The sequence below is a fragment of the Centruroides sculpturatus genome, unplaced genomic scaffold (assembly GCF_000671375.1).
Source record: "Centruroides sculpturatus isolate CEXI.00-Female unplaced genomic scaffold, Cexi_2.0 scaffold447, whole genome shotgun sequence".
NCBI lineage: Eukaryota > Metazoa > Arthropoda > Arachnida > Scorpiones > Buthidae > Centruroides > Centruroides sculpturatus.
This window is the reverse complement of record NW_019384728.1, coordinates 528820-544932: the sequence shown is the minus strand read 5'-3', so window position 1 is coordinate 544932 and position 16113 is coordinate 528820. Positions and strand designations below refer to the sequence as shown.

The following is a 16113-nucleotide window of genomic DNA, read 5'->3' as shown; positions in this document are numbered from 1 at the left end:
TTGTGAAGGAGAAATCAGGAGGAGAATTAATCTTGGCAGAACAGCCATGGCAAATCTCACCAAGATAATGAAAGATAAAGACATTTCCATTCATACTAAGAAAAGAATTGTAGAAGCAATGGTTTTCCCTGTAACATTATATGGCTGTGAAAGCTGGACTCTAAGGAAAAAGGAAAGAAAAATGATAGATGCATTCGAATTATGGGTATGGAGAAGATTACTTAGAGTTCCATGGACAGAAAAGAAAACAAATATCTCAATTTTAGAAAAAATTAAGCCAAGCTTCTCCTTAGAGTCAAGAATCTTAAAACAAAAATTGACCTACTTTGGACATGTGATGCGTAAAGAAGTTTCCCTACAGAAGACTATTATGCTGGGAAAAGTGGAAGATAGAAGGAAGAGGGGAAGGCAACGGATAAGATGGATAGAAGAAATCGAGAAAGTCACAGAAATGAGGCTGGAGGAGCTACTAGAGACAACAAGGGAAAGATCAAGATGGAGAAGACTTGTCCATGAAGTCACCAGGAGTCGACGACGACTTGATGGAACTTAACAACAACATTTTTATTTTTATTTTCTATAAATTAATTATTTTTTAATTTCCGCATTTTTATGCATTAAATCACTATCTTAAATTACTAAAAGCATTAATTTAAACCATGATTAATATTGAGATATAATTTCTTAATTTTTATTGATAAACATTCTTGTTCAATAATTTCAATTAAAATATATTATTAAAGATATAAGTTCAAAAATTATAAATAAAAATTATTATTTTCATCATTATTATTTATTTAATTCAATTGTGTGGGAATCCGGGATTAAGACAGGGTTATTTCTTACCCGTATTTGGCGTCTTATCCGAAAGATCTGCCCACAATATTGTAAGGTAGCCGACCCGGTGGAGATAGGGGACTTGAAAATCCACTCCTCGGTACCTGTGTAAGGTTGCCGTCTTTTAGGTGGGATCAGTTAATCCCGCGTCAGGATGAACCTAAGGGAAGGTTGCATGTGGGATGCGGCGGAGGAGGCAAATTATGACAAGTGTTTTACAAAAGAAAGCCGTTTATTTGGTAAATTTATGCTTACATCGACAATTGACAGTCCTTCTCTATAGTCATTCGGAGAGGCGAGAACTTCGGCGTCGGTCATAGCCCCGGGGCGGACGAGATGAGATCGCTGGGCGAAGTGGATGATCGGTGAGAGGGTGCTGCGGAGTTCTAAATTGTTGGCGGCGACACAACACAATACAGATCACGACTTTTTGAAGAATACAGAGGAGACTCTCCTTTCGGCCTTGAATTTCTGATTTTTATAGTTTTTCTCCCACTATTCGTATTTCCGATTGGTCTCTCGTTCCCTTCCTCGCTTTCCGATTGGTCTCTCTTTTGTTTCGGGCGAAAACCGAGACCGACTCGGGTCAAAGAGAAAGGTCCGATTCCAGGTGTTTATTCGACGCCTTTTTTGTCGATTGCGCTTGGAGATTGTTGACAAAATCGCAAGACTCGCGCTCATAATTTAGCCCCGTTACTTATGATTTCTGTCATCTGGGTACTTTAACGATCATATGCGATGATTTATATCTCTTAAATCTTTCCCCCTTTTCCGAAATTGTTTCTTTCCTAGATTGATTATTTGTGAGCGCTTGAGTCAAAGTTCTACCTGTTTTTGAGCACTTGTGTCTGAGTTATAACTTTTCATTTTGATAACTGACAGTTCGTTTAACACGTGTTGGAGTCATCCGGGACTCGTCGTTTACATTTTGTGCTGCGTTGTTTTGATTAAGGGATTTTTTTCTCTCTCTAATATTTATAGTCTATTGTTATAATTTAAACATAAGAATTCCGCGATTTACGCGATTTCGGACCTCATCTGGGACCTCACAATGTCACTGGATCGGGATTTTAGTAATATTTTATTTGGGAACAAGAAGTTCTTGTGATCTTCCTGTAGATTTTTCTTGACACGAGCCTAATTAATGCTTTAGGCACGCGAAATAATAATTTTATACTTTAGTCCGAGGGGGAGGACTCGTGGATTCGCGATAAGACTTTGGCTGATATTTGAGATCAAGAACGAGACCATTTTAACGCAATAAAAACAAAATTTAATGTAAACAAATTAAATAAATTAAAATAAAATACAAATATGTGATCTTTCATAAGGATGTTCTAAAGTCCCTATCTGGAAGCGAGAGAGAGTTTACATCAACAAAACATTCTACCTCGATTGACAAAAGGTGGTTTCGGTGCGTCAAGTGGAAATAATATCGGCCCGTCGTCGTATTTGTCTTTTTTCTTGGCAAAGTGAGGCGAAGTTCGGCAGTAGAGGAGGTGGAGCGGCGGAAGATGTCTTAGGTATAGAGCACAAAGGAAAGGGTCAACTCGTCCACGGCCAAAAACTCCCCGAATGATGGGAAATCGCCCTTTTTATGCGTAAGTTTCTTCCAATAGAAATTTGGGGTTTGTATCAGCTGACGGGACGTACTAATGAATTAGACTCCAGATATTTGTCAAAATTAGAGATAAGCTCTTGTAAAGGGAAGTTCAATTTCTCTTTTTGACATAAAAGTAACAAAATGTGTCGTCTGTTGATGTGAAAAATATGTGAAAGTAATGTACCGGTACATGTTATTAGTCTATGTTATTACTTTAACCAAATTATTATTTGGAAGGGAATTATTTTGGAAGGAAATTTATTTATTTATTGATCTATAATAATTTACGAGCGATGAATACTTTGGATTAAAGTTCTATTAATCAATTCTATAACTCTATTCGAATTCTCACAATTGTATTGATAGTCAAAAATTAAATAATTATTAAAAATAGAATCAATCTTTTCAAATATTTTATAGAAATTAATGATAAAAATTCATATTCATGTACTGTACTATATATAATTTAAATTATATAATTTTTATAGAATTATTATCAACATTCTCTTTAGATCCGAATACAAAATTTTCTGAAAAATTAAAAATCTATATTGAACTTTTCCTAGTAACGAAAGTACCGTACAGGGAAAGCTGATTTACAGGTGATGTAGAGAATACAATATATTAAGCATTAATTTTAGGATATTCAACATGATTTTCATGACTCGCCCTAATGGGCGGCCGCAGGCCCAAGTATTTAAGGTGGCAATCTACATATCGTTGGTGCATACGAATAGTGACACAAAGCAAAAATTTCCAATTTCGAGTTTATTGTAGAAATGTATAGCAAACTCCCCATATTTTTATGTGGAAGAACGAGTACTAATATTTATTTTCAAAATAGATTTAAAAATTTTAAAAATCCAAGATCATGACAAAGCCATGTAGGAAACAAGAAACTTTTAAGTGGTTGTTCTGGAAGAACTATTTTTTTGCGTTGTGTCGCTATTCTTGTGCAACAACGATATCTGGTGAATCCGGGATCGAATCCGGTCGGATCGAAAAATCTCTTAAATTTTTCGTCCGGATATGTCGGATCCATCCCCCAACACCCAACTGCCTATTTTTCTTTTCTTTTTTTAACTCTTTCCGCCAGTGGACACTAAGAGGGCCTCTTTTATCAAGCCCATTATGGATTCGGCCAGGCCCACAATGGGGCGGCCGAATGGTGAGGGATGTGGCTCGACATATCCGGACGGACCACCCCTCTGAAAAATTTCCGGAGATTTTTCGACCCGTCCCATTTGATTCCGGATCCCCCAGAGCAGTAGGCTGCCACCTTGATCGCTCGGCCATCCGGCCGTCACCCAACTGCCTAATTGTCAACCTGGCCAAATTAATAATGACCTTCTAAACAGAGGATCTTCTTAGTGCCCTAGAGCAAAAGAGTTTAGAAAATACCATTCAGCGTGTCGAAGAATACTGAAATGTTTTGAACTCAATCGCATATTATTAGAAATCTCTAATGTACTGTACTTATTAATTTTGATATAAAATAATTGATTTTTTTTCTCATAATTGTCTCATATATTTTGTGAATACAGTAAATTCATAAATTAATCCGCGTTGCAAAACAGGACTAGCAAGAAAATTAGAAGCGACACACCGCGTTCACTTTATTAAAAACATCCGTTTTTTTAAATTAAAATTTAATAAGGTTTCATTTAAAATTATATAAAAATTATTATATTATAAATATAATATAATAAAAATTTCAATAAATTATAAACATTTTAGGCTCCTTTAAAAAAATATATATATAAATATATATGTATATGTGTGCACGCGTACCAGTTCCAAAGAATGTTTGGAATCGTCTGCTAGAAAACGAATTTCGTATGCTCATATTGTTTTTATAATAATTATAAATTGTAAGATATAACGAATGATATATTTATAATTTTATCAGAAATCTCGTAAAAAGAAAAAAGTTAACAGAATTATCGAGAATTTATCAAAAACAGGTAAAATTTATGTATTTGTATGACGTTTAGGCTAATTGAAATGTATTCATTTTATAGAATTTAATTGCTTTATTTAATTTAAATATTTCGCATCATTAATTAGAATTAAGAACTGAATTAGAATTTTAGATTTTTAAAAAAATAATTGTTTATGATTGTTTTAATATATTTTAAATTTAACTTGATTCATTTTTTAGCCTATTTGAATTAAATTTTAAATTTATTCAAGAACAAATTTGTTCTAGGACTGAAGCATTTCATTTACAAACTAAATTCAAAAATTGGACTGTTCAAACATTTTTTTAAGTATTTTAAAAAGAAATTATAAATTTGTATTAATTAACATTTGCTAATAAAAAAACCTACATAATTTAAGCATACTCTTGCTAATCCAGTCTCTCAATTATCTGGCATACCTCATATGTTCTTCCATTTCCATGCAAATACTAGTCATATCATACATTCAGTTTTCCTGTTTCCTCAGGTTTCATTTCAGTGTACGGTATTGCTTGTTGACATGCCATATTATTCACCAAATCATTGCCAAAGGTCAATAGGTCACACTATTCACTGCATTTATGTAGGCTGACTATAACAATTACAATCAACTGGGGACACATTTAAGAATTGGTGAAAATGGGATCTAAAACTGATTAAACTTTGGTTATTTTTTAAAATTTATTTATTTATTGATCTATAAATTGGTGATATTATATTGGCATGTTAATAAAATTGTTCTATTCAAAGATGATTCTACAATCAAATATTAAAAACAGGCAAAATTGTCAGGGTCTGGACATCTTACTTTAGGCCTATATACTCAGTAATCTGGCTCCTTTACTAACCTGTCAGACTTCTATGCAAGGAATGGGTGGATTAACAAGAGTCTAGTGTTATGTAAATTTTATAAGTTTATTTATATTTTTTTTCTATTTTACTTTTATATGTTTAGGTCTAGAAATGGAATGTTTAATCTTTTTTAAAGAAAAGTGTAAAATCTTGTAAATTTATATTAATTTACAAGATTAATTTAAATTAATGATTATTAATTTAAAAATCTTATATAAAATTTAAATACTTATAAACTGTATTATATTTTAGCTAGGAGTTGATGAGATCCTGTTGAAAATGAGTAGTCCTCATAGATCTATAATGGAACCAACTTATATTAAACCTTTTATGTTAAATGTTAGACAGAGTCCACTGAAAGAATCATGTAGTCAGGTACATTGATGATATTTATTGAAATTCTGTGTTTTGTAAATATAATATTTACATTAAATTGTAAAATTTATATCTATATTAAGATAATTTTATTTAGCCTCTAGGGATAGCTAAACCTGTAGAAAATGAACCAAGATCTTTTGAGAGTAATCAAACTTCTCTCACTACAGGTGTGTTTATATTGTGTGTTTATATTGAATATGAAATAACTTTGTTTTGAATAAAATATTTATATTTCAGAGAGAATTGAGAAAACTATTTGTGAAAAAACTTATAGTGATGTTCGTTATGAAAATCATACAGAACATCTGTCCTCTCTCCATAGTAAACTTTACACAGAAGCAGAAATTAACATTTGCTAATAAAAAAACCTACATAATTTAAGCATACTCTTGCTAATCCAGTCTCTCAATTATCTGGCATACCTCATATGTTCTTCCATTTCCATGCAAATACTAGTCATATCATACATTCAGTTTTCCTGTTTCCTCAGGTTTCATTTCAGTGTACGGTATTGCTTGTTGACATGCCATATTATTCACCAAATCATTGCCAAAGGTCAATAGGTCACACTATTCACTGCATTTATGTAGGCTGACTATAACAATTACAATCAACTGGGGACACATTTAAGAATTGGTGAAAATGGGATCTAAAACTGATTAAACTTTGGTTATTTTTTAAAATTTATTTATTTATTGATCTATAAATTGGTGATATTATATTGGCATGTTAATAAAATTGTTCTATTCAAAGATGATTCTACAATCAAATATTAAAAACAGGCAAAATTGTCAGGGTCTGGACATCTTACTTTAGGCCTATATACTCAGTAATCTGGCTCCTTTACTAACCTGTCAGACTTCTATGCAAGGAATGGGTGGATTAACAAGAGTCTAGTGTTATGTAAATTTTATAAGTTTATTTATATTTTTTTTCTATTTTACTTTTATATGTTTAGGTCTAGAAATGGAATGTTTAATCTTTTTTAAAGAAAAGTGTAAAATCTTGTAAATTTATATTAATTTACAAGATTAATTTAAATTAATGATTATTAATTTAAAAATCTTATATAAAATTTAAATACTTATAAACTGTATTATATTTTAGCTAGGAGTTGATGAGATCCTGTTGAAAATGAGTAGTCCTCATAGATCTATAATGGAACCAACTTATATTAAACCTTTTATGTTAAATGTTAGACAGAGTCCACTGAAAGAATCATGTAGTCAGGTACATTGATGATATTTATTGAAATTCTGTGTTTTGTAAATATAATATTTACATTAAATTGTAAAATTTATATCTATATTAAGATAATTTTATTTAGCCTCTAGGGATAGCTAAACCTGTAGAAAATGAACCAAGATCTTTTGAGAGTAATCAAACTTCTCTCACTACAGGTGTGTTTATATTGTGTGTTTATATTGAATATGAAATAACTTTGTTTTGAATAAAATATTTATATTTCAGAGAGAATTGAGAAAACTATTTGTGAAAAAACTTATAGTGATGTTCGTTATGAAAATCATACAGAACATCTGTCCTCTCTCCATAGTAAACTTTACACAGAAGCAGAACGAATTAGAAAATGGAAAATTAGCACTGAAATGGATATTAAACTAAAGGTTTGTACGGTACTTATTAAAAATTATAAATTATTGTAAAAATTATTTAAATTTATTATAGATAAAAGAATTTTAATATTAGTCATTATTTATTTTTATTTGTATTGCTTAACATGTAGTAATGAAACAAAAAAAAATTCAATATAAATGTCTTATGTTATGGCTTGTTTCAATATAAAAAAGATATACATATTGATGGTTATATATATATATATATATATATGTTACCGCTAAAGCTTGAAAGCCGTTAATGTGTTCATTACCTAGCTAATCTGCAGATTAACTAGGGTGATTTGTTAAAGTTGCGAAAATTGTTCTATTTCTCAAATTATCTAGGTAATGTGCAGAGTATCTAGGTAATCTGCACATTACCTACTAGGCACTCAGTAAAGTGAAAATAAGATCTTTGCTGGAACAACAGCAATGTTTCTGTACGCTTAAATTAACATAATGTTGTTTATCCTGTAAATGTTCGTCCGATGGAGAAATATTTTTAATAAAATTGAAGACAAAACTGTCCAAAAAGGATCACCATCTAATTTTTGTGTTCCAAGACTAACACATTCTCAGCGACTGACCTTTCTTTGTAGGTTGCTTGTTGCCAGAAAATTACAAAGAGTCCTTTTAAAAAACACAAAACACATCCAATTAAAATTACAAAAATTTCTGAAAAAGGAACAGTTGTCCTGCTTACATCCATCTATACCTTCTTTTGGGGTTTTGGCTGAAAAAAAAGCAGCCAAAACATTCTTTCAGTTCTTGTGTTGTTCCTATTTTGTTTTTGTTTTTAATGCCATGTTCATCATTGTAAAATTTTGCTTCTTTACAGACACACTAAGGTGACATTATTCAACACTTGGCAGATTATTCACCACTTTATTCAGTTGGGACGCTATTTACAAGTCGCATTTCGGGCATTAGCCCCTCTTCAGCCAACTAAACATTAAAATAAAACATGAGAAAATTATACATAAATACGCGAGTAAAACATCCCGTAGATAAAACATTTTTAAAAATCTTTTAAAAACATACCTCAAAAGCACATATCACGAGCGTACAGATGTCGTACAGGATGGACAGTTTCATATTCTATATATCAAGTGGACAATAAACAGATTCGAAGATAACTGTTTGACGACAGGGCTTTCGAATATGACGTTCTTTTAGTTTATACAAATAATTCAGATAAATAAATTGAAATTTATAACATATTTTAACAATATTTGTTTTACCTGTAATCTATATTTGCATATTACACTAAAATTCACACAATAACTGTTGTCACCTTTTTTATGACGAGTTTCACACAAAGTCATCCCAGCAACACTATTTGGTCTGCTAATTTACATATATAACAGTGAACATATTTAAAGCTATTACATTAAATTGTACAAACCAATTATTAATATTTGTTTTACCTATAGTTTATATACAGACATCAAATTCACACGTTATCAGTTGTAGCTTTTCGNGTCATCCCAGCGACACTATTTGGTCTGCTAATTTACATATATAACAGTGAATATATTTAAAGCTATTACATTAAATTGTACAAACCAATTATTAATATTTGTTTTACCTATAGTTTATATACAGACATCAAATTCACACGTTATCAGTTGTAGCTTTTCGTAAAACGAGTCTAGCATACAGTTTTCACAACGACACTATTTGGTCTAGTAATTTACATATATAAGTGAGCTGATTTTTGAAACAATTTCAGTATACAATGGAAAGTCGTGTATAAACAGAAATTATTATATTAATCTTAACTTATTTTATTACTTATACATGAACTTTGAACTTTGGTGATCATCGTCATAATTATAACCAATAGTCATCAACTTAATTACAATATTTTTATCCAGTTCTCACTAATTTTAATGCTTAAGTTTTTATTTATACAATTGTTATTTTTATTTTTAATAATCTCAACACTCTCTTTAAATTTTCTGTTATATGTTTTCTTCTCTTTATGTAGAATCTGTATGTTAGTTTTATCTATATTGCAGTCGTTTAGTACACAATGATCATGGAATACTGAGGTTAATCGGTGATACTTCAAATCTAACATATGTTCTTTAACCCTTATTTTTAGTTTGCGTTTTGTTTCGCCTATATAAAAACTGTTGTTTTTACATGTACATGGTATTTTATATACAATATTTTTCGTTTCTTCTTTATTTATTTTTTGTTTTTTCATACTTTGTTTAGCCTTCAATCTGGAGAATAGATTTTCATATTTTGGAGCAAGTTTCATATTATTTTTCTTCATTTCTGTATCTATTTGCTCATACATATTTTTTATGTATGGAAAACCTACATTCAAACCTACAAGTGTTGAATAATGTCACTTTAGTGTGTCTGTAAAGAAGCAAGATAAAATCAACAACACGGTTTCATCAGAATCAAAAAAAAATTGTAAAATTTGTCAGTGCAATTCCTCTATTGTCTCTAATAAATCTAATCTATGTTTTTGTAAATGCATGCTTAATTTGTGAATGAAAATAATATTTTTTGTCATTTAGCTGTCTTATCATATCCAAAGTTGCCATGGGGGCCAAGTGGTTAGGTCCCTTGCCTCACACCACTAAGGTGTTGGGTTTGAGTGGGGAGGGAGAAGGGGGCTCGCCAATGATCCTGGTCTGGGGGCCCCACTGTAGGATGTAGGGCCATGATGCACAGTATATAGTTAAACAAAGTATTTTATTTCGTGGAATACATACAGATTCTTTTGGATTCCAACTCTCAATGGTAACTAATTACAACACGGTGGTAACAAAAATCGATGGTGGACAATGACACAAATACACGTCAATAGTAACATATAATCCTTCCTGGTACCATTTATAGTATAACTAGTACTTACAAACTAACTTAAACTAAGCGAAGAGGGAAGATAACTGGGAGAGTGATAAATGGTGAAATAGATTATAGGAAAGAATGAAATACCCAGGATGTATGGAACTTTGCACAATTTTGGTGGGAGGCCACATGGAACTTGCTCAGACTGATGGATCATCATTGTCTTCCTTTGATTTTCCTTTGTACCTATTGATACTATTTTTATTGTGACTACAATAAAATTCAAGTTTTTATCAGACTAGCACTGTTCTTCCAGTCTAGCTGCTCTTGACAACACAAAGCACCATCTTCCATGTCCATCTACTCATAGATCCAGTCCAAAGAAGAAAGGTCCCACTTCCTCTCACTCATGCCCTCAGGTCCTCTTTCTCACTTTGTTTTCTGTAGTACCACGAATTTCCTCACTATCCAAGGGAAAAGAGTTAGAAAAGAAAGTTCTAGAAGCAAGAAGGAATAAAGAACAAAGGGAAATATTCTAAAACTGAGAAAATTAATATATATAATGGTGTAATGCCACAATACCATGGTTGTTTGTTCCATCAACTACAGTTTTAGTTACCTGCAGTTTGAAAATATTAAATAAAAGGAAAAATCCGAAAACTATGCATCATGATTCATCTGTTTGTTAACTAACTTTTTTCAGTCTACAATCACATAGTTAATCATACTGTAGCATCTATAGTGTAAACGATATTCATGATTGCAGTGATACCAAAAGCATGGATAATACTGTATGGTGCTTTATATAACTTATTTTTAATTTTAATTTCTTAATATCACTATATTATTTTTAAATTAAATTGTATCTTATATTTTTATGTATTTTAAAACATATTTATAGATCTATTGTATATAATTTGATATTATCCACAGTTTCAAGTGTCCTTGGGGTGGTTTGGAACCTGTCCCATTACAGATAGGCTGTGGTTACACGCCTGTTTTTTTTTTATCATCATTATTATTAGTCTGTATAGTTTTAGTTTAATTTAAATTCTAGAATTTTCCTTCTTTCTGATTTCTTTGTTCCTTTGTCTCGGACTTCCAAGAACTCGCCTTACCCCTAACCCATTGGGGGTAGCATTAGAACAAAAGGAGAAAACGAGGCTGGAGGAAAAAAAAGAGAAATTCTTAGGCCGGACTCTGAGAGAGACAGATGAGTGGCAGTAGAGCTCTTGAACAGAAAGTCGAGGAGCGCTGCTGAAGGAGGCCATAAGAAGCGGATCGGTAGAAGAATCCGGTCGACGATTATAGAGAAAAACCTCCAAAATGGACCCGAGTTGTTCTAAGAGGAGAACAGACGAGAAAGAGAAGCCGAGACGAGGAACAGTGGAGAACCAACTGGAAAATTGGGTACCCTTCTGTCCTTTAATTCTTCTCATTTCCCCTTCTACTTTTTCTATTTTTAGTTTAAGTTAGGTTAAGGTTATGCGTGCAAATAAATTGTTGGGAGGTAGTTATTGAGAAATTAACTACCGGTCTATTGATATACCTGGTCACTCAAGATTGTGGAACCGTTTGGAGAACAGCGGGAATCTGAACCTATTCTGTATATATATTTCAAATTCAGCACAAAATTAAACTCGTTTAATTGGTAAAACGTGTATGTGTTTTCCTGTCCACGTTGAACATTTCACAAGGCTATAGCGGGAAAGCTGTACAATAATTTGAAATGCCTATAAATAGCTATTTAAAATATTTTTTTGGTATGAAAAGATGCATAGTAAAATTTTATATATAAGAATGTATCAATATATATACAAATAAATTAGACATAAATTTACATAATTATAAAGTAGTCACTCCTAAAGTTTAATTTATAATTTTTAATTCATTTTAATATATTATATTTTTATGTTTGAAAACAAATTTATTTTTTACTTTCTATGAAGGAGAAAAAATTGAATGATTCATTACAAGTGATTGAATCACAACGGAAATCATTATTAGAACTCCAGTTACAAAATGAAAGTTTAAGTCAACGTTTATCAGAGGAAATGGATAACAGACAAGAAATTCTTCAAAAGTATGATTAATATAAATATAATCTTAAATAAAATACAGAAATTATTATTGGTTTTAATTATATTTATTGACATATTTATAATTAGCTTCTCTACAAAGACCATTAATTTTTCTATTATTTTATGTAAATATGAGATTAAAGTGTTTTCTTTTAGTCTGTCAATAATAATTAGACATGTCTAATCAAACATTATATATTATATATATATATATATTTACTATACACATAATGTACATAAATGCACATACAATGTAAATTACACATAATATGTACATTTGATAATACATACAAATGCATATATAAATATTACTTTAAAAGTTATGCATAAGTATGTTTATTTTTGTAGATATGGGTTTGCATTTATGTACAGTACATTTAAATCTTACATTATGAAGGGGAATATTAATTTCTGTTTACTTATTATATATGCAAGATTGTAATATTATAAACAGAAGTTAATATTCCATTTCATAATTTCATTCATTATTTTATATTAATATTCATATATTGCAGTGGCGTGCAGTGATGTTTGATGATAGGGAACTGTGCTGGCCCTGGATAGAATCATTGGAAGCATTATACAATATTTTGGTGTATGGCATCTATGAGCTAAACTGCATGAGGTTGGTGCTCTGTAAAGCACATGCACAAATGCCTGTAATCTGGCTGCTTTACATTACATCATTCAAATATTTTTGCCATGGAAGCTGTCCCATATTCAACAATACAGTGTTTCCATTAGGAACATGCTTATACGAATTTATATTCGAATATACAATAGCAATCTTACTTGTTAGTATTTTTTTCACATGTAGTATAGAAATTTGTAATAAGATACATAATGCAGTTATAATAAAATTTTTATTTTAGTTAATTCAAAGTATGATACGTTAAAATATGAAAATAATTGCACAATATGTATTTATATTTTAGAAAATACAAGGAAAGCAGCACTTCCACAGTTTCCATGAATGGCATGCCACTGATATATTGTCATATTTATATGATGTGCATTAATCTTAGGCATCCACAGAAAATTTTTCATTGGGCAAAGTTTAGAGATAAATAATTACATCAATAAATTTTTATTTAATTTTTTCGGGTCTTTTTCCAAGTAAATTGTAGAATACAGTATTGCATCAAAGTGTGCAATGGTTAAGGGGGTTAGATTATATTTCTCAATCACCTTTACAATTATAATTTGTGGAATTTTTTACTCAATCTCAGGGAAGAACAAGTGCTCTGTTTGTCCCCTTTCCAGTTGCCCATGTGTGCAACTATCTATTGTGTATATTTCTCAAAGATTGCATAGTGTATGCTTACATTAGTTTCTGTTTATACGTTAAAAAGTTGTATATTAATTTGTTGCAAATATTTTATTCTGATTTAATTAGTGTGTGTGTTGAAAAAATTACACTTATTCTAATATAGAGGTTTAATATGATTTTTACTTATAATGGTAAACAGGTCACCATCTCAGAAAACAGAATGAAAACAAAACTAAAATTTGAAACTTAAGGGGGGATGCTGCTGAGCAGCCATCATTGTTGGTGACTTTTAGTGTTGAGTTACTGCTATTACTGATTATTACAATTATAACTTCTTTTTTGAATTGTATTAATTTATTATGCTTTTTCACCCTCTTTTATTTTGTTTTGTGTTATTACAAGTCATTTATTTTTGGATATGTTTCCTCAAACTCCACCAGATGGATTAAAGCAGAGCCAAGATGACAGAAAAGGAACTAAGCATCATCATTCTCTGAGTGCTCTGGAAGCTAAATTTCCAAAGCTAGAACATTATTTTAAGAGGGAGTCTCCTTTGGACATTGATAAAGAGGGAATGTTATCCTTACAACAGTATTTGGAATGGGGCGGTTGAGGCTTCATTCCTTACCATCTGGCTGCCTCATTGTGGGCCGGGTTGAACTTATAATGGGATTGCCTAAAAAGACAATCTAGTGCCGCTAGGGCAGTTAGGTGCTTCTCCTAGTTTTGAATCCACACTTCACCACTGCTTAAACAAAAGGATGAAAGAGGGTTTAATGTATAAAGTAATTCAGAAAATATGACTTTAGCACAATGGACATTGGATAATTTAGTTTCTGTGCATTAGAATGATACCATTATCGTCAATGAATTACAAGATGTTGTTCCATTAGACTGTTAGAAAAACTATAGAAACATTTTTTATCTAGTTATATCAATGTTGTTAATTCTAAAGATTCAATAAAGTTATATAAAGATTGTACTACACTTTTAGATTCTGTTAACCTTGCACTTTAGCAGAATGCTTCATTTCCAAATTCAAATAAGTTAAACTATTTATATGCCTTTTTTAGCAAGTTTATGTTAAAATTTCCTTACTTGTTTTTGTTCTATAATTATCTCTTGTCAGTTATCACACACATTTATTATTTATTACAAGCTATTGTATTTATTTTAAAAAGTATTCTTACATTGTTTGCATTACTTTTGTCATGTTTGTCATTGTATTGATGTATTTGAAAATTTTATTATTTTCTATAGTTTTTAATTTAAATAATGTTTTCAGTTTGATAGCTTCCTAACTGATGATTCATTTTCAAACATTTTTGAGTAAAAGGTGACGATTCAAAGCATTTATATTTTAAGAAACAAATTTGGCATCCAATTAAAAGCAAAAGCAATCTCTCTTGTAAAAAAGAGATTGCTTTTACAATGTTTTACAAAATGGTGCCAGTTTTCACATAATTTATCACACAATTTTTCACAAGAAAGTTACATAATACTGTAATGATTTGATTAAATTTCAGACTATAGTCTAACATTTAAATTTATTCAGTTTATTTCATATAATTATCAATATAATTTCTAAGCCAAAAACACATTTAATATTTTTGATAATCAATTACAATAATTTGTATTTTATTTATATACTGTAATGTGTGAATAATTTCTTTGTTTAGGCATTATAAATCATTGTAATAGTTCAATATTAATGATTTTTGATAATTTCCAATTGTAAAAATTTTAAACAATATTCATGCATTAATTACTTTTATACTTCAATAAAATAATGAATATTTTTCAAAAACTGTTTTATGATGTCTTGTAATATAAAGTCTACATGATAAAAATATACTGGTAATATTCTGGAACAAATTTGTAAGATGTTTTATTAGATTATGAAACAGTATAGAAAGAGAGCTGCATTGTGTATGGGATCATTATATATATTGTGTAGGTATCACATAATAAATAAATGTGTAGCAAGTGTAATTATATGATTATTGTAAAATCTATTTTGAATAAATAGATTATTTGATTATATTTATATATTTATTTTCGAATTTAAAATATATTTCTGTAAAGTAAAGTTTTGATATTTTTAATAAAATTTTTCTGTATGAAATTTAATCATATGTCATAATTCCTTATTTTTAAGACATCATTTATTATAAGACAGTGTAATTATTATTATAAATAATATATTTTACTAAAAATTTCTGAAATATACTATAGAATATCAGCCACCAGAGAATTATGCTTTGTAGCAAAAAATCATATGGATTCTCTTGAAGATAAAATTTGTCAATGTAAGTTTTCTTGTCTTTTATTTTATTTATTATATTTTTGAAATTGTTAAGTTTTTTTTTCTCAGGTGAAGCAACTAGACTTATAATAGAAGAAATTAATAAGAAAAGAGTAAAAGAATATGAGGTATAGCAAATTATTCAAAATCTTATAGTGAGATATTTTGAATATGATACTATCAATTTACATGTAGTTGATTCAAAATATTTTTAAATGAGAATTTGAAATATCTCCAGTTTAATTTTAGATCAGATAAAGTCCTAGTAAATTAGGGTTTGCTCTAATGCCAGAGTTATGATAATTTCATTTCAAATTCAATTTTTAAATATAAAAAAATTCTATTATTCTGAATGATTAATTTATTTCATATAATAGTTTTGCTTTATTATAATAC

The 16113-nt window shown here is 30.0% G+C and overlaps 2 protein-coding genes across 3 annotated transcripts; both read left to right on the top strand.

Annotated features, from left to right (window-relative positions):
- The first annotated feature begins 46 nt into the window (after window positions 1-46).
- LOC111628164 lies at window positions 47-553 on the top strand. Its single transcript, XM_023371906.1, has one exon. The coding sequence runs from the start codon at window positions 47-49 to the stop codon at window positions 551-553; it is 507 nt and encodes a 168-aa protein (XP_023227674.1).
- A 6165-nt stretch (window positions 554-6718) lies between these two features.
- On the top strand, window positions 6719-15866 carry LOC111628156 (synaptonemal complex protein 1-like). Of its 2 annotated transcripts, XM_023371897.1 has the most exons (6): window positions 6719-6861; window positions 6959-7031; window positions 7102-7256; window positions 12011-12144; window positions 15648-15721; window positions 15787-15866. In XM_023371897.1, exons 1-6 carry the CDS (start codon window positions 6766-6768, stop codon window positions 15849-15851), a joined length of 597 nt encoding a protein of 198 aa, XP_023227665.1. In that variant the 5' UTR covers window positions 6719-6765; the 3' UTR covers window positions 15852-15866. The 2 variants fall into 2 exon arrangements, with proteins under 2 accessions (XP_023227665.1, XP_023227666.1); XM_023371898.1 differs by lacking the exons at window positions 15648-15721; window positions 15787-15866 and adding an exon at window positions 12658-14995.
- Window positions 15867-16113: the final 247 nt, after the last annotated feature.

Bases quoted from the DNA above. Each gene is read 5' to 3' on its own strand.
- LOC111628164 (XM_023371906.1), top strand. From the start codon at position 47: ATGGCAAATCTCACCAAGATAATGAAAGATAAAGACATTTCCATTCAT.
- LOC111628156 (XM_023371897.1), top strand. From the start codon at position 6,766: ATGAGTAGTCCTCATAGATCTATAATGGAACCAACTTATATTAAACCT. The intron at 12,145-15,647 runs GTATGATTAATA...AATATACTATAG, and splicing joins AGACAAGAAATTCTTCAAAA to AATATCAGCCACCAGAGAAT. The intron at 15,722-15,786 runs GTAAGTTTTCTT...TTTTTTTCTCAG, and splicing joins TGAAGATAAAATTTGTCAAT to GTGAAGCAACTAGACTTATA.